The 25266-nt window shown below is 48.9% G+C and overlaps 1 protein-coding gene across 1 annotated transcript in view; it reads right to left on the bottom strand.

Annotated features, from left to right (window-relative positions):
* Arhgap40 (Rho GTPase activating protein 40) overlaps positions 1-25266 on the bottom strand; it is a 40204-nt gene that overhangs the window by 13002 nt on the left and 1936 nt on the right. The window contains exons 2-6 of the mRNA XM_028889225.2: positions 11378-11574; positions 6758-6975; positions 5967-6036; positions 5353-5504; positions 2623-2788 (exon numbers count right to left, since the gene is read on the bottom strand). Coding sequence (XP_028745058.1) covers positions 2623-2788; positions 5353-5504; positions 5967-6036; positions 6758-6975; positions 11378-11574 — 803 coding nt within the window. The remainder of the gene's footprint in view (positions 1-2622; positions 2789-5352; positions 5505-5966; positions 6037-6757; positions 6976-11377; positions 11575-25266) is intronic.

The raw sequence follows: 25266 nt of genomic DNA, 5'->3' as shown, positions 1-25266 counted from the left end.
ATAACAGGGTAACAAATCAAATAGACAATTCTGAAAATTAGAACACAAATAACTAATGAATATTTGGGGGGATGTTCAACATCCTTAGTTATCAGAGAAATACAAATCGAAACTGTACTGAGATTCCATATCTTCCATTCAGAACAGCTGTCATCAAAACTAATAAATGATAATCAATACTGGCAAGAACATCATGGGACATCGTTGATAGGACATCGTTGATAGGAACATCGTTGATAAGAACATCGTTGGTAGGAACACCAGCTGGTGTAGCCACTGTGGAAATCCTTTGGTAATTCATTAAAACACACACACACACACACACACACACACACACACACACACACACACACACACAAACAAAAAAAAACAACAAAAAAAACCCCCACAGAACTGTAGGCTATCGAGATGGCTCAGCAGTTAAGAGGTTCCCAGCACTCACATGGTTGCTAAAACTCTAGTTCCAGAGAATGTGATAAATGTGATGCCCTCTCCTGGCCTCTGCAGGGCACTACACACACATGGTATATAGACACACACGCAGGCAAATTCTCTATACATATAAAATAAAAATAAACCTAAAAAAAAAGCCAAAAAAACTAGGCCAGGTGGTGGTGGTGGCGGCGGCGGCGGCGGCGGCGGCGCGGCGGCGGCGGGCGGCGGCGGCGGCGGCGGCGCACGCCTTTAATCCCAGCACTCTAGAGGCAGAGCCAGGCAGATCTCAGTAAGTTTGAGGCCAGCCTGGGCTACAGCGTGAGATCCAGATCCAGAACAGGCACCAAAACTATACAGAAACCCTGTCTGGAAAAAACAAAAACAAAAGAAAACAAAAACAAAAGAAAACAAAACAAAAACAAAAAAACAAAAAACTATAGGACTCCTGTAAGACACCCGCAGGAAGCTAAGCCTGTGTAACATGGGCTCCTCCACACCCACGTTACTGCTACACTACTCACAATAGCCAAGATACGGAACCAACCTCGATGCCCATCAATGGTGTATAAATGAAGAAACTGTGGTACCTGGATGTGATGGCATTTTATTCAGACAGAGAGAAGGATGAAATGCTATGTTCAGGAGGCTTGACAGAGAGCAGCCTGTTAAGTAAAATAAGCCAGAATTAAAAGGAAAAGAGCCCTGTGCTTGTTCTCATATACACAATCTAAATTAACACACACACACACACACACACACACAGAGAGAGATAGTGGAAAGAGTCTATGGGGGGTGGAAGGGGGTCTAAAAGTTGTCTAGGGGAACAAGAAAGGGTGACTGGGCAAAGAAAAAAATATGATGTTTTCTCTCATGTGTGGAATCTAGGTGTGTGTGTGTGATGTAAGCAGAAGGGGGAATCTCTGGATGGGAATTTCTGGATGGAAAAGGACCAGCAGAAGTGACGACTAGGGAGGGCATCGGGGTGGATAAGGTACAATGATACCTGTATATGAAAAAGTCATAATAAATCCCATTTTGCACAATAGCTAGAAAATTAACTCTAAAACCCATTAAGAAGTTTTTCAAAAAAGAAAACCACAATTTCTTTCCTTTCTTTCTTTGTGTGTGTATGTGGGGGAAGGTGCATGCATATCACAGCGCGCGTGAGGACCACATTTGGGAGTTGGTTCTCTTCTTCCACCATGGGGGTCCCAGGGACCAAACTCTGATCTTCAGGTCTGGCAGCAAGTGCTTTAACTTGCTGAACTGTCTGGTAGTCCTGAAAATCGTGTTTTCATGGAAATACTGATAGATGTGATAAGTGGAACTGTTGCTCCAAATTCAGGGCTCCTAGGGAACACCCTCTGCTGTGTGAACCCGTGCTTCATCCCCCTGGGAACACAGAGTGCACCCCACCCCTGTGTGGGGCCTGGCTGTGTGAGCAGTTGAGATCGATCGCACAGTAACCTGCACAATGCAGGTGGAGGCTTTGTGTTAGATGGGGGTACTTGCCCCCCATGTTTCTGCTCTTGCTGGGAGAATCTGCTCCAGATGGCCTGGTGGTCCAGTGAGGAGAAAGAGACCTAGAAATAGCCCCAGGCTCAGACACACCTGAACTAGATCAAGAGCGAGAGACAAGAATGATTAAGCCATAGTTTTTTTTTGGGGGGGAACCTGTTCATTATGAAGCATTGTTGCAGAAAAGGTGGGGGACACAGGACTGGAAAACGGAAAATGTCCATCGTCATATCATATGAAGAGGAAAACAAATGAATACAGGATGAGAGAGAGAAAAACACTGAAACTGAGTGCTGCTTATATCTGCATCGTATTTTCCATTTTGTATTTTCCTGTATGTTTACTCAGCTAGGGATGGAGAGGAATGAATATGAATTGGGTTTTGTTTCTTTCTTCCTTCAAACAGAATCTTGCTATGTAGCCTAAGTTGGTCACAAACTCATGATCCTCCTGCCTCAGCCTCCCTAGAACTGAGATTACAGTTGCACCATGTCCCTGGCTAGGAAATTGTTTTCACTTGCAGAAAAAAAATCTGCAGGTATCAGAACCACGCTGAGTGCTTCTTTGGGGTGGGGCGGCAGTCCAAGTTCACGGGGCAGAGGCTGGATGTAGGAGGGTACAGAAGGGCAAGCTTGGAGGGGCAGCCAGGCATCTGGCACACACGCTGACCTGAGCCTTTCCACTTTCCAGCTTTGCTCCTCTTCAGGTCCAGGCCCAGGATGTCATAAAGGGCCGTCAGCTCTATCAGGGCCAAGGGAGGGATCTTCTTCAAGTCCCTCGAAGACAAGTCTCCTATCCTGGTCACACCCAGTCTGCCTTTGGGGATTCTGAACCTCTAGGGAAGGGAGCAAAGACAGCCTGTCAGGAGGTGTGCAAGATGATGTAAGGCAGGTCCAACCAGAAGGCTTTTATGAGTGTGACATGAGTCTGAGGGTGACTCTGTGTCAGGCTCAAAGCGAGCAAGGCCACCATAATGAAGATGGTTTCGGCAGCTACAATCTAACAAGAGGGCCTGGAGGAGAGGGCCCACCATGGACCTCTTATCATGTTTCTATTTTTGTCTTTTGTTCATATCACCCATGCTTCTGCTTCTGTCCCCACCCTTGGCCTAGACTGTCAGGGCTCCTTTTCCTTCCTGTCAACAGTGGTAAAGCAGTAACTGAAAAAAGAAAAAAAAAAAAAAAAAAAAAAAAAAAGAGGATTGCTCAGCTTCACCACCTAGAGGCCACTTTGGGGCGCTGCAGGCAGCTTTCTGCATTGTGTAGCCAGAGGTGGCCAGCAAGAGGAACAGGTCTTCTGGTATTTCCTGACAGGCTTGATCAGATCACCTTCCAGTGTCCCTTTAGAGCACCCAAAGAAGATGGAAGCATTCTGAGTCCTATTTGGTTTTTTTTTCATGTGTGCATGTGTGATATGCATGCATGTGTGTATGAATGTGTGTATACATGTGTGATGCACATGTATGCCCCTGCATATGGAAACCAGAAGATGAGGTGTCTTCCTCAATCATTATCTATCCATCCATCTATCTATCTATCTATCTATCTATCTATCTATCTATCTATCTATCTATCTATCTATCTACCTACCTATCTATCTATCTATCTATCTATCTATCTATCATCTATTTATTGCGACAGGGTCTCACTTTGTAGACCAAGCTGGCTTTTATCTCAACAGAGATCTGCCTGCCTCCATCCCCAGAGTGCTGGAATTCAAGGTGTGCACCACCACACCTGGCAATCACTCTTTATTTTATTTATTGAGGCAAGGTCTATACCATGGCTGCATTTTATAATTATGGCTAAAATATAGCACATAGGCCCTGGAATCCTATTTCATAGATTCAAATGCTGACTTGTCCTTCCATTCACACACTCAGGAGACAGAGGCACTCAGAACTCTGACCCTGAGGTCAGCCTTGTCTACATGGAGAGTCTAGGCCAACTATGGCTATGTAGTTCCTGTCTTTTAAGTGTGTGTGTGTGTGTGTGTGTGTGTGTGTGTGTGTGTGTGTGTGATTTCTATTTGGATGAACTGAAGAAATTTCTTTTGTTCTGGGATCGTGGTCACTGTAGGCACAAGGCACACCCCCTAAACAGTAGAGAGTAGTGGCCAGTGGGAAGACCGGGACCTGGCAGCTGTGGAGTCCACAGACTGGCTCTGCGTCAGTCAGCTCGGCACTTAACATCTCTGAACTCATTTCTCTTTTGACTGCCAGAAACTGACGGCATAATGGCATACTCATCTCCCAGGACCAGCTAAGACCACAGACAGGTGTGCAGGAAACCTGGGGGCTGACACTTTGGAAGGTGGCCCTTGGTGAGATGGTCCCCGCAGTTATCCAAGCACATCATAGTGTGGCCAGTGAAAACCTCCCTTAGTAACTAACCACAGGTCCTGGGAAGACTACGTCCCACGAAAGAATCAGAATACTGCTAACTGCATATGTGGGAGGGACTGCTTGAGAAGGGCGTTGTGGGGGCATGCTTCAGGGAGTGCGGGGTTTTAGACCTTGGTCTGCGTGGAAGCTTCCACAGCTACAAACATCACATTGTGTCACAAATCTCTGGGCACTTTGAGTAAAATTTCAATCCTTTTTATTAGTACAATTTATTTAATATTTATTTGTTTATAGCCTCTGTAAGTGTATGTGTGTATGTGGTGTGTGTGTGTGTGTGTGTGTGTGTGTGTGTGTGTGTGTGTACATGAGCCACACATGTTAGCCAGTGGACAACTTGAAGTAGTCTGTCTGTCCTTCTACCATGTGGGACCCGGAGATTGAACTCAGGTCATCAGGCTTGGCAGCAAGTGCCTCTAACCACAAAACCACGTCACTGGCCCTAACTTTCACTCTTAAATATTTAATTATAAATTATTGATTCTAATATACTGAGATAACTCAGCATTGGGGGAAGTAAAACACTAAAACCAAAAAAAGTTGGGTTTCTCTTGCCCAACAGGCACCAAGATTAATTTTAAAAATAACTAGAAAAGCTGGGTGTTGTGGCACATGCCTTTAATTCCAGCACTCAGGAGATAGAAGCAGTCGATTTCTGTGAGTTCAAGGTCAGCCTGGTCTATAGTGAGTTCCAGGACAGCCAGAACTACATGGTAAGACCCTGTCTCTAAAAACAAACAAAATAACTAGAAAAACTGCTGAGAGGTGATCAGCTGGTTGGATGAAGGACAAAATCGACCAAAAGCCTCAAAGGAAACACCAGAAGAGCTCCGAGGTGCCCTGGTCCTGGTCCCTGACACCCAGAAGCCACCCAGCTCACAGCCGCAGGAGTCAAGTGAGTGAGTAATTCAACAACTCCCCTGCTGGGTGCCTGGCAGCCTGGCAAGCAGGAGGAGTTGATGGAGTTGTGCCCAGGGACCTTGGGGCAGCATCCTCACCGGCAGGGATCCCTTGCCCCAGGCACAGGTGCCTCCTGGGGATGGCCTGGCCCGCTGTAGAAGCACTGCAGCTTGTTCAGAATAGGCAGAGTCCATGTTGAAGACCTCCTCCATCCCAGCCTGCTCCTGTGGTCCCCTGGGATCTGTGGGTCCTTTAAAATGAAAGCAGAGAGGCGGGTTTGACTAGGAAGCAAGTTCTTAGGCTCACTGTCTAGGAAGTGGTGTTCTAGCTGAGGCTCAGTGCCCAGGAAGTGGTGTTCTAGCTGGGGCTCAGTGCCCAGGAAGTGGTGTTCTAGCTGGGGCTCAGTGCTCAGGAAGTGGTGTTCTAGCTGAGGCCCACTGTCCAGGAAGTGGTGTTCTAGCTGAGGCTTAGTGCCCAGGAAGTGGTTTCGTATCTGAGGTCCACAAAAGTGATCACCTAGCCACAGATTTTCTGGACTGATGGCAGTAGTCCTTTTAAGAACCCAACTTGTCCCCTTGGAGTTTCTTCCTACTACCCTTGTGCAGGGACGGAAAGGAACCAGCAGAAGGGGCAGAGGTGAGCATTCTCTTGCTTCACAGGGAGACTTATGCAGTCTGGATTCCCAGGGCCCTGAAGAATGAAGGCCACCTACCTACAGAAGGTGCAGAATCCACAGAATGGGTCCATTTCATTCCGGAGTCCCCATTCTCTGAAGCTGCTTCCTATACACATTGTAGACAGCATCAGTTAGTCCTGTGGGAGGAACGGGGGGGGGGGCACACAGACCCTGGGAGATAAGAACCATTCACAGGTAGAGCGACTGAGCGGAGAAACACGGGGGCCTGACTACCTGGCTTTGATGCCTATCATCTTAACCAGGGGGTTGTGCCCTTCCTGTGGATCCCAGAAAGAAGATGCCCACAGCTTGTCAGGCTTCAGTGCCAGCAGAACATGCAAGTGACAACAGAAAGCACTATGTTTGCTTTGGTGATGACTTAGCCAGAACCTAAGCTTTCAGAGGCATCCAAGGACACGGTGGCAGCAAGAATGCACACACACACACACACACACACACACACACACACACACACACACACACACACACATGCACACACACACACACACACACACACGCACATGCACACACACATGCACATGCACACACACACACATGCACACACACATGCACACACACACACACACACACGCACACACACACACATGCACACACACACACACACACATGCACACACACATGCACACACACACACACACACACGCACACACATGCACACACACACGCACACACACATGCACACACACATGCACATGCACACGCACGCACACACTGCCTGGGGACACAGTGGCATGCAGAGAGGCACATGAGAGTGGAAATGACATCACAGAGGCCCCAAAAGACAGTGCTTAATGACCCTTACTCACCCTTGAAGTGAAGACCCCAAAGATATCCCTGACATCTCTGATGGGTGGCTTGTGTCGTCTTCGGGCTGAGCGGGCATAGGCGTCTAGCCGGCGGCACACGGCAGCCACCTGGGTCTGTGTCAGTGTAGACAGGAGTCTCTGGTGATCGCCATCCGAGCCCAGGCCACCAACAAGGCCGGACAGACCTGCGTCCCGCAGCCACTGAGACTCAGCGTCCCCTTTGGCCGACAGAGGGAGGACATCAGATAAACACACAGAATTCCATATGTTCACATAGACGAGAGGAGCTTCTGTGATGCTCATCCTGAGGCCCATTAGCACCAAGCCGATTCTCCCCAGGTAAGAATTAGAGGTGTTTACAACACTGGCTAGCATCCAGATTTAAACTTCTATGAACAGTTCTTAGAGACAGCAAGCCAGGGAGGATCCCATACACTCTGGATCAGGAATATAGCCACAATATCTGGCAAAGACACCAACCCCAGGATCACGGAGGCCCAGGCATGCACAGCATGGACCCTCTGTTCAAGACCTTGATGTGTTGGAATAGTGGGTTAGGCTCCACGCCAGCATCCTATAGCAAAACCAAGCTGAGACTGAAGCTTCCTATGGGGACTCTGCTCCAGGAACTCAGGCCAGGGCTGGGACACTGCCTAGGCCACCGTCCCCAGTTACCCAGACCACCCTGGGGAGGCACTGGTCTTGTCATCGGGGAAACAGCCAAGTGTTCACCAAGGAAGTTGAACAGACCCGTGAGAGGGCTGGTGGGGCATGAGTAGTTGTACATTGTGGTGGTATTGTGTTCCCCAAAATATTGTGCACCCTAATAAACTTATCTGGGGTCAGAGCCACAATATTAAACATAGAGGTTAGGCAGAGGTAGCACACGCCTTTAATCCTAGCATTCCAGAGGCAGAAATCCATGTGTTCAAGGATACAGCCAGGCATGGTGACTCACGCCTTTAATCCCAGAAAGGGAGCCTTTAATCCCAGGGAGTATGGTAGAAAGCAGAAAGGTATATAAGGCGTGAGGACCAGGAACTAGAAGCATTTGGCTGGTTAAGCATTTGGCTAGTTAAGCTTTCAGGTTTTCGAGCTGCAGTTCAGCTGAGATTCATTCTGGATGAAGACTCAGAGGCCTCCAGTCTGAGGAAACAGGATCAGCTGAGGAACTGGTGAGGTGAGGTAGCTGTGACTTGTTCTGCTTCTCTGATCTTCCAGTGTTCACCCCAATAACTGGCCTCAGGTTTGATTTTATTAATAAGAACTTTGAAGAGTCCTGCTGCAGTACATCATGTGTTGAATGAGGCAGTCAGGAAGGAGCTGGTGGTTTCAAAACTAACTAGACAAGGACTGGGGGATGACTCGGTGGTTAAGAGCACTGGATGCTCTTCCACAGGACCCCAGTTCTGTTCTCAGCACTCTGGTCTGTAACTCCAATTCCAGAGGAGCTGACACCCTCTTCTGGCCTCAGTAGGTACTGCATGCATATGTTGCACAGATATACATGTCGGTAAAGTGCCCGCACACATAAAATAAAAATAAATAAATATTTTAAAACTATAATTTTTCTGTCAAATATTCTAGCATAGCCCTAATAAAGGCAACTAATACATTCTTATAGTCTCTACCTAGATTTAACTATCCTTGCATGATTATTTACTAAATATTTCTTTCTTAGTTACCAACCATAATTTTACCTTTTTTTAATTACTATTTTTAAGCTTGAGCTTAAAAAATAAGCTCTATTATTAGAGATTAAAGGAAAAATTCTAGGGCAGGCAAGCTGTAAACCTCAGCAGCTGCCCAGAGGAGGGCAAGAGAAGAGAGAGAAAAGGCTGTGCTGTTGGCGTTAAGCTGGCAGGTCGGCCGCCGGGACGAGCAGGCACATGGGGGTAGGAGGGAGGATAGGGAGCTTTGGAGAATGCATGGAAAGCCCACTGTACCAGAGGAAGCTAGCCTAGGCTCTGGCCAGCATCCGGAAGAAAGAGACGGGAGAAAGGAAAACTCAAAGGCAGGCAGACCCAACAGAGCCTCGCGGCCGCTTGTAGATGTCAGAACACGGTCCAAGAATGGAATTGTGAGAATTTTGAGTGCTTGTAAGAAAACAAGCAAGAGTCTGTGCTATCAGTTTCTTCAAAAGACAGAATCGTTCTTGAAATACAATTGCATACCCCTCCCAGGTGTAGCGGATAGTAGTGAGTTTACTTCAGACTATTCATTACAACTGGCTGTTGTCATGTATGTGCCTCTATGGAAGAACATGTTTTTTGCCACATGTGGCTTGTCCTTATGATTGTACACTTTACCCAGGTGATCCTGCTTAACCCTCAAGAATATAAATTGTCTTGTGCTCTGAATAAAGTTGGCTATTATATGAGACTTTAGTCTGCCTCATTTTTAGGCTCCATTCTCCCAGGTCCAACTGCTAAGAGAGCAATAAACAGTAGAGTCGACCTTAAAGCTATTGTGAAGGGACAATATCCCCATTAGAAGTGGAGTACACCACCACCTGCCATATGCAGAAGACAAGAGGAAAATGAACCACAGAAAGGACCATCAGGAGCAGGGATGGGAGAGGGCAGTGGGAGGCATGGGTATAAGCAAAGTAGAATGATCTATCTGTATGACAATGTCACAACAAAAGCCATCATTCCTACCCTAAAGAGTAGTGATGATGATGAACTACACATGCTCTTGGCTCCCTCTGTCCTGAGTCTACACAAACCCTGTGTTTATTTTGTTGTCTGAAAAGTCTCCAGTCTCCAGCACTCTGACTCCAGTCCCTGGGTTTGGTTTTTGATGGACCTGCTGGCTGTAGTATAATATAAGAAAGCCTGTCTCCTACATCCACCTCTCTATGGTTTTGCATTTATTGGAGCCCCTGCACCAGCCCATTAGCCCTCTGAAGACCTGAAAGGCCCAAATGGCCTGTTTGACCCACCAAGGCCCTCAAAGCTGAAGGTAGGCAACCTCATCAGGCCCTTGTGACTCCTTTACTTGCTAAACAAGGAAAGATGGGGCATGGGAACGTGCCCAGTTCCAGATACCAGCACACAGGCTGAAGTGGGAAGGGCTGGGGATGCCCTGGCCTCATGGAAAGTGGAGGATGGTGGTACATGAGCAAATGTTACGGTCATGTCAAGGCATGAGGCTTGCTAGAGCAATGAACAAGACTGGGCCAGAGCCTGGGGTTGTTAGAGTGCTGTGGAACAGAGGGGAGTTAGCAAGTGCTTCTGAGCCCAGCAACTGGCCGAGCACAGATCCTACAAGGTAGCTGGACAAAGAGTGTTCTAGAAAGAGGAGGCAGTGAGGACAAAGGCAGAGGTGTGCTTTCATGAGCAGAAGCAACAAGGAGGCCTGGAGAGAGGAGAGAGTGGCAGAGTGGTGGACTAGAGGATGAGGCAGTGACGGGCTCCAGGCCAGTTCTGGAAAGGCTTGTGGGCTAGGGGAAGTGTCACCCCACCAAGAGGAGGTGCATGAGTGCCCTCCCCTGGAATATGGGTGCTTATGGGGCAATAGGAAGCACTAAGTGACCGTGGCTGTCTCCTGAGACTGACCAGGAATAGCCACCCTGGCTCTTTCCCAGGCCCTTACTCATCACGCCCAGATGCCATGTTGTAAGGAGGCCTGGACCATGCGCAGAGGCTACTTGGAGGAGTCTGAACCCAGGCCACAGGTGTGGGAGGTCACACGCACTGCCAGACACAGGGGTAAGAAGCCCTTTGAGATGACGCTGACCCAGGTGACCTTGAGCTTGTCACCGAAGGAGAGACCCTAAGCAAACCTCCCGGGTGAGCCCTGTCACCCCCAGAACTTTGAGACGTGTTAGCAGTGGCTTGGCGCTGCTCTATGCTATGTTTAGGGGCCTATGATGTGATTACAGGGACACATGGCTGCTGGTACCCTGAGAGACGGGGGAGTTGAATACCGTGCAGAGTGTGTAGAATCTGCAGAGTGTGTCAGGTCCTCCTGGACTGTTCGGTGTTCTTCATTGTATCCCAGTGTCTAAACACAGCCTGGCAGCTGAGTGTAATGGCGCACACCTTTAATCCCAGCACTCAGGAAGCAGAGGCAGGCGGATCTCTGAGTTCAAGGCCAGCCTGGTCTAAAGAGCAAGTTCCAGGCTGGGCGGTGGCGCATGCCTTTAATCCCAGCACTCAGGAGGCAGAGGCAGGCAGATCTCTGTGAGTCCGAGGCCCACCTGGTCTACAAAGCAAGTTCCAGGACAGACTCCAAAGGTACACAGAGAAACCCTGTCTCAAAAAACAAACAACAAAAACAAAAACAAAAACAAAAAAAGCAAGTTCCAGGACAGCCAGGGCTACACAGAGAAACCCTGTCTCAAAAGACAAAACAAAAAAATCCACTACCTGGCAGACAAGAGACACTCAATAGATGTCTCCTGAATTATTTCATCAAAGGGGGGACAAATTAATTGACCTTGCTGGAGGATCCCTTGACAAAGGCATGGAAAACACATGGCAGGGAAGCAGTGGACAGACGTCTGCAGCAGTCCCAGCAAGTCCTCCATGCTCTCGCTCGTGTGTGGGCCCTGACAAATCCTCCCCTGGAATAAGGCCCTAGCATCCATCCTGCAGGCCAGCCAGGGTCGCTCACCTTCTAGGAGCTGGCTTCCGCTTCCACGGCTGCCCTCCTCCTTCGCTCCGCCCCTCTGTTGCATCCGTTCCACCTCCATCCAGAAGCCATCCATGGACAAGCTGTCTGCCCAGGACAGCCGTGAGTGGGAGCAGTCAGCAGGGCGTAGCCTCAGAGGCCGCTGTTGCAGATGTGTGGGGCCTGTAGGGGGGCCGGGGCTGTACAAGGGAAAAGGGGGTGTCAGGTCAGGCTCCGCTCTTGCTGTGCCAGGCCTGGGTCTGTCCTGAAGTTAGTGCCTTTCCAGATATCAGACACCGGCTCTCAGCAAACTGACCAGGACTCTTGGCCTTTTCAGAATCCTTGGTCACAAGCAATGCCGCTGATGCCATGGACAGCTAAAGGGCCTCGTGCTTCCTCAGCAGGGCCGACAGTCCTTATTTCGAAGGATGGTCAGTTTCAGCTGCCAGAGTCCCAGTCCCAGACTCTCATGACAGCGACTGTGCAGCTTGTCCTCGGGGACTTTGCATCCCTCCCTTGACCCTCCTTGTCCTTCCACACAACATAGAATGAGTGTCTACTTCGTGCATCTAGATAACTCCAAAACAAGACAGAGTCGGGCTCCTGGTCCCAGCAAATGACAGCTGAGGACGACCAATGAGCTTGGGATGACATGTCTCTGCTTCCATCAGAGCCAGAGGCTTCAGGGACCTTGGTGCTAATAGTGCTCCAAACACACCAACCCTGGCACCCACAAGCTGCTGAGCCTTTATCTGGCCCTATCAGTGACAATACCTCCAGGTTCCTCAAATGGGAAGTGAGTATATCTAGAAAATTCTATAGCTCTTTGAGCTTAGGATTGATACCAGGCAAGATCCGGTCCCTCTAATGAAGACAATAAGCTTCTTCAAGCTTAGAACTGTCCAAACTAGAAAAACAAACCCTAAATGCTCAATTAAAAAAAAAAATGATGAAGATGCTGCTTTGCGAAGACAGAAGAATACTGGCCACACAGCACAAGGACTGGAACTCAAATCCCCAGCACCCACATCAGTGCTGGGCCTGTAACCCCGGCACTCAGAAGACAGAGACAGTGGATTCGCAGGGGCAAGAAAGCTGGCTAAAGAGAATTGCCAAATTAGCAAATTCTGGGTTCAAGTGAAAGATCCCTCTCCTTGTATAAGGTAGAGAACAATCAAGGCAGATACCCAGTGTGTCAACCTCTGGCCTCCTCATGAACACATATGTGAACACACATCCATACATGAATTGAAATAAAAAAATAAGGCACGTGCCGGGCGGTGGTGGCGCACGCCTTTAATCCCAGCACTCGGGAGGCAGAGGCAGGCAGATCTCTGTGAGTTTGAGGCCAGCCTGGTCTCCAAAGCGAGTTCCAGGAAAGGCGCAAAGCTACACAGAGAAACCCTGTCTCGAAGAAAAAAAAAAAAAAGGCATGTAACACAAAATGGCAAAGGTTAAAAGCAGAAGGAATGTTGGCTAGGGATATAGATCAGTTGTAGAGTGCTCACCTGACTCGTACAAGGCTCTAGGTTCAGTCCCCAGCACAGAACACAAACACACACACCACACGAGGGGAGCAGTGAGAAAATAAATGCAGGCTGGGCACTTGTTGGATGAGCATTAACAAAGACAACGATCTCAATATTACTTTTAGATTAAGATGCATTCTGGGAAAGGGCATGCATTCAGAAAGAGCCTATGGTGGGAACTTCCACACCTGTAACTGTATGGGAACATAGCAAAACCCAAACCCAGCCACCACCCAAGTGAACAAGCACCATTAGAAACGTCAACCTGGTAAGATGGGCTGGCCTCTTGCCTAGCTGTTTCCCACTAAGCACTTGGCATTGAAGTCATGGAGTTTACGCTGCTTCAGCTCATCTTCCATTCCCCAATGTCATTGCAAATCCATCTCCTCCTCAAAGCACCAGCCACCCTGCTACAGAGGCAGCACACTCCTATTGTGTGAGCCCTCGTCATCTTGTGGTAGAGACCACCTAAAATGGCAGCCTAGAGAGGGCAAGTCTTAATGTCAGGTGCTCAGAAGCTCTGACATTTTAAAGTGGATGTTATGACACATGGCTATGCCTGTCACACCATTGTGAGTGTCTGCAGAGGAAGGCAGTGTTTCTATTGGGGGTGATAAAATGCTCTATGATGGCTTATGAGGATGGTTGTACTACTCTGAACACATGAGACCCCATTGACCTGCACAGCCTAAATGCATGTGAGTTGCATCTCCAGCAAGCCTCTATCATTGCCAAGCTCAGGACCCAGAGCTGATGATAGTTACCTCTCAAGATCTTTCTGAGCTGGTGATAAACACCTATCATGCCAATCCTCAGAAAGCTGAGGCAGGAGGATCTCAAGTTTTAGATGAAATTACCTGGAGACTTATTTCTCATCGCAAGCATTCCTAACAGAAGCAAGAAGAGCAGAGGATTTCGCCACTGGCCTTACTCCACATCACCCCTGCAGATCCCGACAGGAAAGTTCAGGGAACTTTCTCCTCAGGTTCCTTAAGCCTGGGCCAGAAGCCCTATTCTTCACACAGTGTGGCCCAGTTTCACCCCTCAGCCAAGTCCTAGAGCTCAACTTCCTTACCGGCCACACAGGAGTCTCGGCCACAGAGGCGGTTAGCTCTGCTAAAGAGACTCGGAGGAAGAGCGGCTGCTGAGTGTGGTTTATTTCACAGACCTCCTCTGGGGAGGGGATCAGCTACCCCGTGACGGCTGCGGTTTGCATTTGCCAGTGTGGTAATTGCTGCAGTACATGCACCTTTGTGCAGAGGCAACCATTGGAGGGACTTCTAGAAGCAGGATTGCTCAGAGAGTTGTGAGATGATGGCACTTCTCGCCAAAGTGTCCTTCAAAATGGACCGTCGATTTTCTCTCTGTGTGTTGACTTTGGCCTCCTCTCTTGTGGGATCCCTGGAGCTGCTGCTTCCCCTCCCCTGATCTGAACTCCCCACATTGGAATCTTCCTAAATTACGGAGGTGTGATCCAGGACCCAAGGCCAGCTCCGTGAGTGCAGATGGTGTAACCACCCAGGGAGGAGAGTGCGCACAGAAGTTTCCATTCCTGACTTCGTGTTCTACTGATGCCTTCCTTTTTTCTATGTATTTATTTTTATTTAGAGACAGGATCTCACGTAGCCCAGGTTGGATTCAAACTCACTACATAGCGTAGCAGAGAATGACCCTGAGCTTCTGGAGTGTTGGGGTTACAGGTGTATACTACCACATCCAGTCTTCTGGGGTGCTGAGGGTCAAACCCAGGGCCCTGGGCAGGCTGGATGAGCACTAAGGGAACCATCCCTCCAGTTCTACCATCTTGGAATTTCAATCGTTCGTGCATGAAGATCTCCACACCCTTTTTACACCATTGTCCTTCCTGTACCTCAGCCCAGGACCTGGCCGTGCCTCCCCCTGTCACTGAGCTCCACATGGAGCTGTCAGCGGTTCCAACCAAACACACTCAAGTGTGGCAGAGTGTGAGTGTGGCAGGGCCTAGGGGAAGAGGGGAGGGCTGGCCGTTTTCTCCCAGCAGAAGCGTCCTAATTGGAGATCAGTTCCCGGTTAATGATAAAATTGGCTGCTGTGCTCTGTTTACGCTTTTCCAGAAGGCCAGAGCCAATGCCTCCTAGGAGTCTGTTTGTACCCCATGCTGGCACACACTCTGCTCTTAGCTGCCTCTAGAAGCATTTGGAAATTACCCGCATCTGTGTGTTTTCCTGACACTTTGAAAACTGGGAAAACTGAGCCCAAACAAGGGCCATCCGCCTTGTCACCCTTTGCTAGCTAGGCAGCGAGAGCGGAGCAGTCACCCCTCACGGTAATTTTCTTCGGAGGTCAGAGAGGACAAGCGAGAGTATGGGAAGAAGCCGCACACATGCGGTTCCTGAGATCACATCGCGTCATTAGCAAGAAGAGGCAAGTTTAGCACGATCACGGAATTTTCTCAGGGCCTCACAACAATCCTTGGGTTGTTGCTAGTGTCTTGTGCTGCATGGTGTGCACAGGCGTGCAAAGCATGGCTACCTCCAGCTCCCGTTCCCATTTTGAACATCACTGAGCATGCGCAGATGCCTAACAGCAGATCCAGCCAAATTTCAAGTTGATGTATCAGCCCTGTGTGAGGGACACAATTTCCCCCAATTTACAGACAAGGAAATGGCTCCAGAGAGTTGAGGGGCCCACGCAGACTCATCCAATAATCAAGGGACAGAGCCAGACCCTGATACCAGGTTTCAGGTTCCAAAGCTCTTGGTGTGTGGTCTGTGTGCAGTGTATGTGTATATGTATGTATGTATGTATGTATGTATGTATGTATGTATGTATGTATGTGTGTGTCTGGATGTGTGGTGTGGAGTTCTGCCTCAGTCAGTTTCCACCTCATCATTATTGTTATTATTATTTGGGTTTTTTGGAGACAGGATTTCTCTGTGTATCCAAACTCAGAGATCTGCCTGTCTCAGTCTCTCAAATTCTGGGATTAAAGATCAGCACCATCACACCTGGCGTCCACCTTATTGTTTGAGACAGGGTCATTCACTGAGCCTGAAATTCATTGTTCCAGCTAGCTTGGTTGGTCACTGCGCTCCAGGGCTGCACCTGGCTCTGTCTCTGAAGGGCTCCACATCACAGATGCCGGTCCATGGGCCTGGGTGCTGAGCAATGAACTCAGGATCTCCTTCTGTAGCAAGAACTTTATCTCCTGAGCCATCTCCCTGGCTCTTAATAGCTGCACTAGATGGTTTAGGGGCCCTGGGTATAGATGAGGGGATCTCAATGCATTGACGGTCCCACAGCAAAGCTGTTCCTCTCTGAGTTCCTTGTGGCACTTTCTTTTTCTCCAGTGGCCCTGGAAGACCTTGGTGGAGGTCCACCCTCACCTATTCGGTGTGACAGTGGACCTGTCTTTCCCTCCGAAGCCTGGTTTCTGCAACTTTAAACCTCAGGGTGAAGAGAGGTTTGGGCCCTGCAATCTTACCAGGCGGCAGCGGCAAGAGCCTTGGCTGCAGAGCAGGGGAGAGCTGCAGGAACGCACACAAGGCTAAGAGCCCACACAAGGGAAGGGAGAAACTCCTCAGAGGCCAAGGTCAACATGACGCGGGGACCAAGAATGTGGCACAACCCGGTGAGCAGGTAGAGGAGGCGTGGCCGGGGCCCCTTGCCACGCCTTTGAGGCTGTGGCAGGACAGGTGGTTAAGCCTGGCACCCAGAGAACAAGAGCCCTCATGCTTCACCAGCACTGACTGGAGTCTCAGCAGCAGCAGCAGCAGCAGCAGCAGCGCCATTATCCGCGCCATAAGAGTTAGAGGACGCTGACATGGGAATAGGCTCTTGTCAGAAACAGAGGGGATACAGCTAGAGTGACCGTAGACCCTAACACAGATCCCCAGGGAACTGGCATTTGCCTGTGCATGGCTCTGCTCCGAACTCCACAGTATAGTCCCCCCACCTGACCCTTGTGGGTCACCGGTTTGTAGTGAGGGCCAAACTTTGCCTTAGGTATGTTTAGAAGCACTTCTGGCCTCTGTCCAACTGGACATCAAACATCCCTCTGTTGTGGCAACCAGAATGTGTGAAATGTTGGCTAGGAAACAACATCATATCACTGTGGGTGGGGGATACTCCCCATTCCCATGGGCCAATTCTTTCAGTCCTCACTACTTCCCATTGTTATTACCCCATTCTGCAGATGAGAATACAGAGGTGCAGAACAAGAAGATAGTTTGTCCGAGGTTTCCTGCCAAACAGGGCAGCCCAGGCATTCTGACCCCATAGGCTGTTTTCTCAAGTACTAGGCAAGTCCCCTGTGTGCCTTTCCTGCTGGGTGTGGCTTCTCTGTCATTGGCCCGATACAGCACCTGGATGGAGAGGGAATGCCACCAGCCTACACTTGGCCCTATCAGCTGAAATCCCTGTCTCTGTCACACCAGCCACAGGACTGCTGGTCTGTTTGGGAGCTTCCTCTTGTCTCCTAATTACTGTTATGCAATGATAAATGGATTGAGACAGGTCCTAATGGGGCATGCTGGGAGTGCTGTAGGCCGTCACTGCTAGGTTCGCCAGCGCCGAGGTTTGCTTTGCTGAGCAGGGAATCAGAGGAAGAGAAAAGGCTGAGGACAAAGAGAAAGAAGAGCAAATGGTGATGGCCAGAGATGACCATGGAGGAATGGCTGGATGGTATGTCAGCGCCTTCGGCTTCGGGCCAAGCCCTGTAGAGCCCAGGCTAGACTAGCTAACCTCAGACATATCAGACGCTTGAACAAGAACAAATGGTTTGTTAATTTTATAAATGATTGATGCTGAGTTCAGGACCGTTTGTTATGCAACCAATAGCTGACTAACACAGTGTACTGCTGAGCAACCAAATAACTCTGCCAAGAGGGGCAGGAGCCCACATTTTCCCACTCAGACACATTCCCAGATGCCACACACATGCCATCAGACGTGTACACACTTCACATATTTCCATTTCCAACCCTAACGAGTGACTCAAACTCAAAGTAGGGCAGGAATCAGGCCTCTGAGAGCAGAGGTTGAACGGTGACCTCAGGACACGGCCATGTGCACAACATGACCGTGGCAGGGAACCCTGGGTGCATACCCTTCCACAGACATGTACTCAGCGTGGATTCTCCATGCCTCACACACGGTCATGACACAGCCTAGGACCGCGGTGTGAACGGCATACCTTCGGAGGCACAACCTAAACCTTAGTGCACAGTGCACATGGGAAGATGGCCACACTGCCATCCGTGAGGCAGGGTCTGTGTGGGGAGGGAGACGGCAGGAGAGAATGAGAGGTTACAGAAGCCGTGAACGTTGATGTATCATCTGCCGGGCTCTTCAAAACCATCTAAGGCCGCAGTTTTCCTCTCAAGACAAAACAGTAAGAACCAAGGGTGACTCAGTCTTTGTGCTCCATCTTCCTATTGTAATAGTACTCACTGTGCTGAGGCTGTAGCAGCTCCGGAGTAGAATGCTTGCCTAGCCTGTGCACGCACGCACGCACGCACATGTACACACACACACATACACACCCAACATTCATCTCTGTCTGCCTGTGTCTCTGTTCCCTCAAACCATAGGCCAGATGAAGCCTCCATTTCTTGGGTCGCTCTTGTTGGGGGCCTTGTCACAAGGAGAAAAGGAGTTACCATGGCATCGAGGTGTGTGTAGGGCACCGTGGGAACAGGAAGCCACTGCCCAGCGGTGACTCTGTGTGCTCTCGATGCCCATGGAGACTTCCACAGGAGGCCAGCATCACAAGGGATGTTGCTATGATCGGAAACTAGGCACCAGATTTGGACGATTCCACATTTGAAGTGTAAGATGTCTGCCCATTGAAATTTCATATTGGTTACATGCTAAAATATTTTTGGACACACCAAGTGAAAGAAGATGTATCATTAACCACATTAAGCAGGCCCCACAACCCGAGTTGTGTGTCCACCGTAGTCATCCCTGTGCTGTGCTGGGTCTGTCACCTTGAAGGCCCCACCAACCCAGGGAGGCCCTAGGGGCATGGCTGCAGGGCTGCAGACGTTGGGGAAGGAGGTCAAGGAGAGCTGTTAAAATCTCTGAGAGGGACTGTAGATAGTTCCCAGGGGAAAGTGCTTGCCGAACAAGTATGAGGATCTGAGTTTGGGTCCCCAGAAGCCAGGTAAAAGCCAGGCATGGTGTGCACATCCGAACCCTAGCATTGCGTCAGGGCGCATAGAAAGACAGATTCCAGGCTGGTCAGTTAGCTCCTGGTAGAGCCCAATAGAGAAAGACACCTGACATGAACCTCTGGCCTAGACACATGAGCACACATGTGCAATTACTCCTACACACGTGTGTATAGGAAATACATGCACATACAAACATCACACACACACAAAACTTTAAAAAAAAAAAAAAGCAAGAAAAGAAACTCCATGACTTGTAGGGTTTTCTCTCCAGACAGTGGCATGCACGTAGATGACCAACATTTAGCAGATGCTTTTTGTGGCTCTGAGGTCTCACAGGGCCCATCCTTGCCTCCCCAACACCTGCTCTTCAAAGCAGTCAGAAATCAGTATCACCGTGGGAAAAGGAAAAGCACCTGGCTGCTTACCCCGGACTGGCTTATAACCCTCGCCTTGCCGTCAGGGCCCTCACTGCCCAGTTCTCATCTTTCTCCATTTCTCTTGGATAGTCAAGGGCTTAAGAGCCAGACTGTCAGGGCTAGGAGAGGGCTCAGTGGTAAAATGCAACTTGAAAACCTGAGTTTGGGGCTGGAGAGATGGCTCAGAGGTTAGGAGCACTGACTGTTCTTCCAGAGGTCCTGAATTCATGAGTTCAATTCCCAGCACCCACATGGTGGCTCACAACCATTTGTAATGAGATCTAGTGCCCTCTTCTGGCTTGCAGGAATATATGCAAGCAGAACACTGTAACATAATAAAAACAAATAAATATTTTTAAAAAAAAAAAAAGAAAGAAAGAAAACCTGAGTTTGGATCCCCAGCATCTACCAAAACACAGGTGTAGTAATGTATGCCTATCATCCTGCTGCTGGGAGAAGGTTGGAGATGGGAGGATCCTGGAGGCTCCTTAGCCAGCCAGTCCAGCTAAAACAGCGAGCTTAATCTAGTGAGGGAGCCTGGGTCCAAAAAAAAAAAAAAAAAAAAAAAAAAAAAAAAAAAAAAAGTGGAAGCTGGACAGTGGTGGCGCAGGCCTTTAATCCCAGCACTTGGGAGGCAGAGGCAGGCGGATCTCTGTGAGTTCGAGGCCAGCCTGGGCTACAGAGTTCCAGGACAGCCAGAGCCACACAGTGAAACCCTGTCTCAAAAACAAAGAAAACAAAACAGAAGATCCCTCAAGTGAAACTCTAGCTCCACACCCAGATGCAGAAGCGGCATGCCTACACATGCATACACTGCCCCCACACATTAAGTAAATAAATAAACGTAACGACAAACCAAACGACAGTGTTTTATCTAACTATGTAACAAGCTCTCAGAAATCAATAATAAAATACCAATTCTACTCACTTTGGAGATGAAGTGTCAGTGCTCACTATGGAAGGATCCAGAACCCACAATTGGCAGGAAGATGCAAATCAGAGCTGGCGAAACATTTCACCCTTCAGAACAACAAACAGACACAGGAACCCTCATCCTTGGCACAAGCATGAGCCAAGACAGAGACATTCTCACCCTCCTTAAGCATCTGCTGAGGAATTGGCAGCGTTAGGGATGCCTGGCAGAAGAGGATGTAAGCAGGGTCCACACTAGAGGCAGGATGAGAATCCCGGGGCAGTGGCTGACAGTCGAGTACCAGCACCCCAGCAATCAGGCTACACAGCCTTAGTGCTTCTGCCCAGCTCTGTGGGCCACAGTGGAGATCCCCAAGGATGTTCATGTGGAGAGCAACCTCTCTCAGAATGGCACCAACTTGAGTACCAAAATGACAGGAATGAGGGGCTTTCACAAGAAGGATGTGGATTCAGAACTCTAAGTCAAACTATCTACCACTGCAGGAAACCAGGGAGCCTGGATGTGCCTTTTGGGAACAGCCTCTAAGCATGCTCCCTCTGACCACTGATAGCTGAGGGGAACTGTTCATGTCATATATATCAGGCACTGGGCCAAGCATAGACTCCATTTTGCCCTCACAATGAGCCCATGTAGGCACTGCTGGCCATGGCCATCTAGGCCCAAAGAAAATTAGGCCCAGAGAGGTTGAGTAATGTCCCTTAGAGGCCCACAGCTGGCATGTGAGATGCAGGTTGACCTTGTCATTTGAATAGTGTGCCGGTGATTCATTCAGATCTTGCATCTGCAGACAGAGAATACTTGATATCTGAAGATCAGTTGACCCTGACCTCAGTGGCTGAGACTTGAGCTGCACATGACTGAAGTATGAGTTGAAGATGTTAAGGGTGATTTGGCTCATGATCTACCTAGGTGTCATCGGCCAAGTTACCCAGCTATTACTGATGGAGGAAATCTGATAGCCAACCTGGGATCAAAATGGGTCTTCCTGCCTCTCGGCTCCAGCTTGGAAACCCTGCCAGACCCTGAGCGTGGGAAAAGCTGTTCAACCTGTCAACAGAGATCTTTCAAAGGCAAGTTATGGGGCTGGGCATGCAGCTCAGTTGGGAGAAGGTCCGCAGTGCCCTGTTGGACCGCAAACACAACATAAACGGGTGGTGGTGTGCACACTGCTAACCCCGGCACTCTGAGGCAGGAGGATTAGAGTTCGAGATTGTCCTCACCTACATTATGAGTTTTAGGACAGACAGACAGGTATACACACACACACACACACACACACACACACACACACACACACACACACACTCACACTGATTACAAGAAGTTTATCTTGATCCAATTAGCAAAAACTAGAGAGTACGATAATACACTGTCAGTAATGAGCCAGGCATGGTAGCACATGCCTTTAACCCCAGCATTCTAGAAGTAGAGGCAGGCAAATAAATCTCTATGAGTTTTCAAGGCTAACCTGGTCTACATGGTGAGTTCCAGGATAGGCATAACTACATAGTGAGACCCCGTGGGTTTTTGTGTATGTGTGTTTGTTGTTGTTGTTTGGTTTTTGGTTTTTGAAGTCAGGTTTTCCCTGTATAGTCCTGGCTGTCCTGGAACTCTCTTTGTAGGCCAGACTGACCTCAAACTCAGAGTGCTGTGCCTCCGGAGTGCTGGGATGAAAGGCGTGTGCCACCATGCCTGGCTCAAGACACTACCTTTTTTTTTTTTAAGAATACCAAGAGACGGGGCCAGCGAGAGGTACAGAGGGTAGAGAAGCTTCCTGTGCAAGCCTGGGGCCTTGAACTTGAGACCCAGGACCCACACAGAAGTGGAAAGACAGACCCAGCTCCACAGAGTGTCCTTCTAACCCCACATGTGCTGGGGCACACAGCAGTGCACACACCTGACAACAAAATAAAAGTTAGCCGGGTGGCGGCTGTGCATGCCTTTAATCCCAGCACTCAGGAGGCAGAGCCAGGCGGATCTCAGTGAGTTCGAGGCCAGCCTGGTCTACAGAGCAAGATCCAGGACAGGCATCAAAACTACACAGAGAAACCCTGTCTCGAAAAAAATCAGTCAATCAATCAATTAGTTAAGAACAAGAACATAAGGACTTACGATCATGACCTTCCTGAGACTGTAAGGGGCACAGCTTTCCTGGACCCCCCCTGGGGATGTGTTTCAATGTTCTCAAAGTCTTAGGATCAGTGACTCCTGTTCTGAGAGTTTGTCATCGGGATAAATATCCAGGGATTCATGTCTGAGAACATTGCAGCACACCTTACCACAGCATCCCTCCAAAATAAGAACCAGGAAAAGGGCCCCAAATTCCACTCAGAGGAGGCCAAAAGGAACAAAAGGAAACACTAGGCAGCTGTGGAGAGGCAATGTCAACCTGTCCTCAGTAGTTGTCATAAAGTGGGAAAGGTCATTCACTGAGAGCCTGTACCATACACCAGTGAATAATGCACATGTGTGCACTGACACATGCAGTTAGAACGTGAAAGGATCGTGTATATTGTCTTAGTTCCTCTCCTGTTATTGGATAAGACCTCTGGCAAACGCGCCTTAAGGATGGCACACAGTTGGAGAATGTAGCCCATCGTGGTGGGGAACCCAAAGTGGAGGGGCTTGGGCACACTGTACCTGCAGCCAGGAAGCCAGAGGGAGGGATACTGGTGCTCAGCTTGAGTCTGCTCTTTTACTTATTTGTTTGTTTGTTTGTTTTGAAATGGGATATCACTAAGTCACATTGACTGACCCAGAACTCTCTCTAGAGACCAAGACCAGACTGGCCTTGAACTCAGAGAGAGCTGCCTGCCTCGGCCTCCTGAGTGTTGGGATTAAAGATGTGTGTACCCAAGACAGTTTACTCTTTTAGATGTTGTCTAGGAAATGGTGTCCCCTCCTTCAGGGTAGGTCTTCAATGCTAATCAAGACAGTCCCTTACAGGCATTCACAGGCATGCTTGGAGGATATAATGCAAATAATTCTGCACAGTTGTGTTGGGGTTCTGTCTCCTAGTAATTCCAGATCCTGTCAAGCTGACAACATGAACCATCACATATACATTACACATCTATGTTGATGTGTATTCACAAGCATAGCATCCTACAGGATGTGCACTAAACCATGCTTGGTGACTGTCCATGTGGGTTGCAGGTGGGAGGAGCAGGTGAATTTCACTTGTAATTTTTTTTCATGGTAAATACTGCTTTCTTAGTGGCAGTCTGATCTACAAAGAAGTCAAAATTACTCAGCACATCAGGGGTCCACAGAGAGATGAATGATCTGATAAAATAATGGCTAGGATGGCTAAAGTCCATCCTGCTTTTGGGGAAACCAAGCCACAGTCAACAGATACACAGCATATGTCATCCCCCACTGTGAAACAAAGGTGCGCTCTACTACAGGGCACCAGCTGCCTGTCGTCCTCCAGACCCACAGGCTCACCCTGTCCTCCAGACACACAGGCTCACCCTGTCCTCCAGACACACTGGCTCACACGATCCTCCAGAAATAGCTTGTGTTGCCCTGGTTTCAATGCGCTGATGGTCCCCTCACCAACTGTAGCCAAGAGTCAGCAGATGCTATGGCATGCTGGCTCAGTTACCGCTCACTAACCATGATGAGTGAATGCCGATGCCAGGAACCAAGGTGCCAAGTGGCTGTGGCCAGTGAGATGGTTCAGCCACAAAAGACACTTGCCACCAAACCTGACAACCTGGGTTCCATCTCTAGGTCTCACAGGGTGGGAGAAAAGAACCAGCTCATGCAAACTGTTCTCTGACACCCCCCTCCACACACACACACACATGCATGATGTGGCAGGTATGTATGCACACACACACACACACACACACACACACACACACACAGAGTAAATAATTGTAATATAAATATTTGCTAATCACCACATGGGAAATGGAACTTGATTTGCAATTCTGTGTAGCAAACAAAATATATTTCTATTGGGAAGTGAGAAAGGGACCCTGCCAAAGCCACCTTGCTCACATGGGACTTCAAGGCTCCTCCCAAGGTCAACACCGTGACATGGCTATTTTTAAGGTTCTGTGCTTTGGCTCCATTCACTTTATAGGAAGTCCTACCAGATAAACCGATGAGTTTTGCCACACCCCAACCCCAACCTTTCGTGTCTTCCTCCCAGACTAGCCTACTTGGTCTTCCACCTCCCCGCCCACGTGGAACTTCACAAACAGGCAGTGAGTATTTCATTCACTGAATGAATATTTTCCCCAACATCTCTGAGGGGCCAGCCCTGGACCTCCACAGTAGACACAGGTGAACAGACCCATGTCAAACTGAGCATGACACCCAAAGGTTGTGGCTTCGCTGGAATTTGCTGGATAAATAAATGATTCAGTGAATGATTGTTGAGATGAATAGGCTCAGTGGTGAAAGCCTTAACATAGCGACTTTGTGGATGGTATATAAAGCCTAGCCTGGAGGGGACACAGCCATGCCATCTCAAGGAAGTGGTTTTCTGTTGAGGGACAGTGGATGCCATTCTCAACAAAGAGAGAGAGAATACCCTGTTCTAAGCTCACGGTGAGAGTTCAGTGTAAGGCACCTACTGATCATATGCTTTAAAATCATTTTGATGAACAAAAATAGTCAATATATAGCACATTTGAAGACATGTTTTCAGCAGTCATTTTATTCTGCGTGTGTGTGCGCGCACGTGTGCGCACATGAGTGCATGTGTTTGAGTGTGCGTGTGCGTGTGTGCGTGTGTGTGTGTGTGTGTGTGTGTGTGTGTGTGTGTGTGTGTGTGTGTGTACCTGGGTGTACATGGGCATGTTCACCTGTGCAGGCCAAAGCTGGACAACCAGATATCTGCCTC

Source organism: Peromyscus leucopus, chromosome 4 (assembly GCF_004664715.2).
Source record: "Peromyscus leucopus breed LL Stock chromosome 4, UCI_PerLeu_2.1, whole genome shotgun sequence".
In the NCBI taxonomy this organism is placed as follows: Eukaryota; Metazoa; Chordata; class Mammalia; order Rodentia; family Cricetidae; genus Peromyscus; species Peromyscus leucopus.
This window is presented reverse-complemented; position numbering and strand designations above follow the sequence as displayed.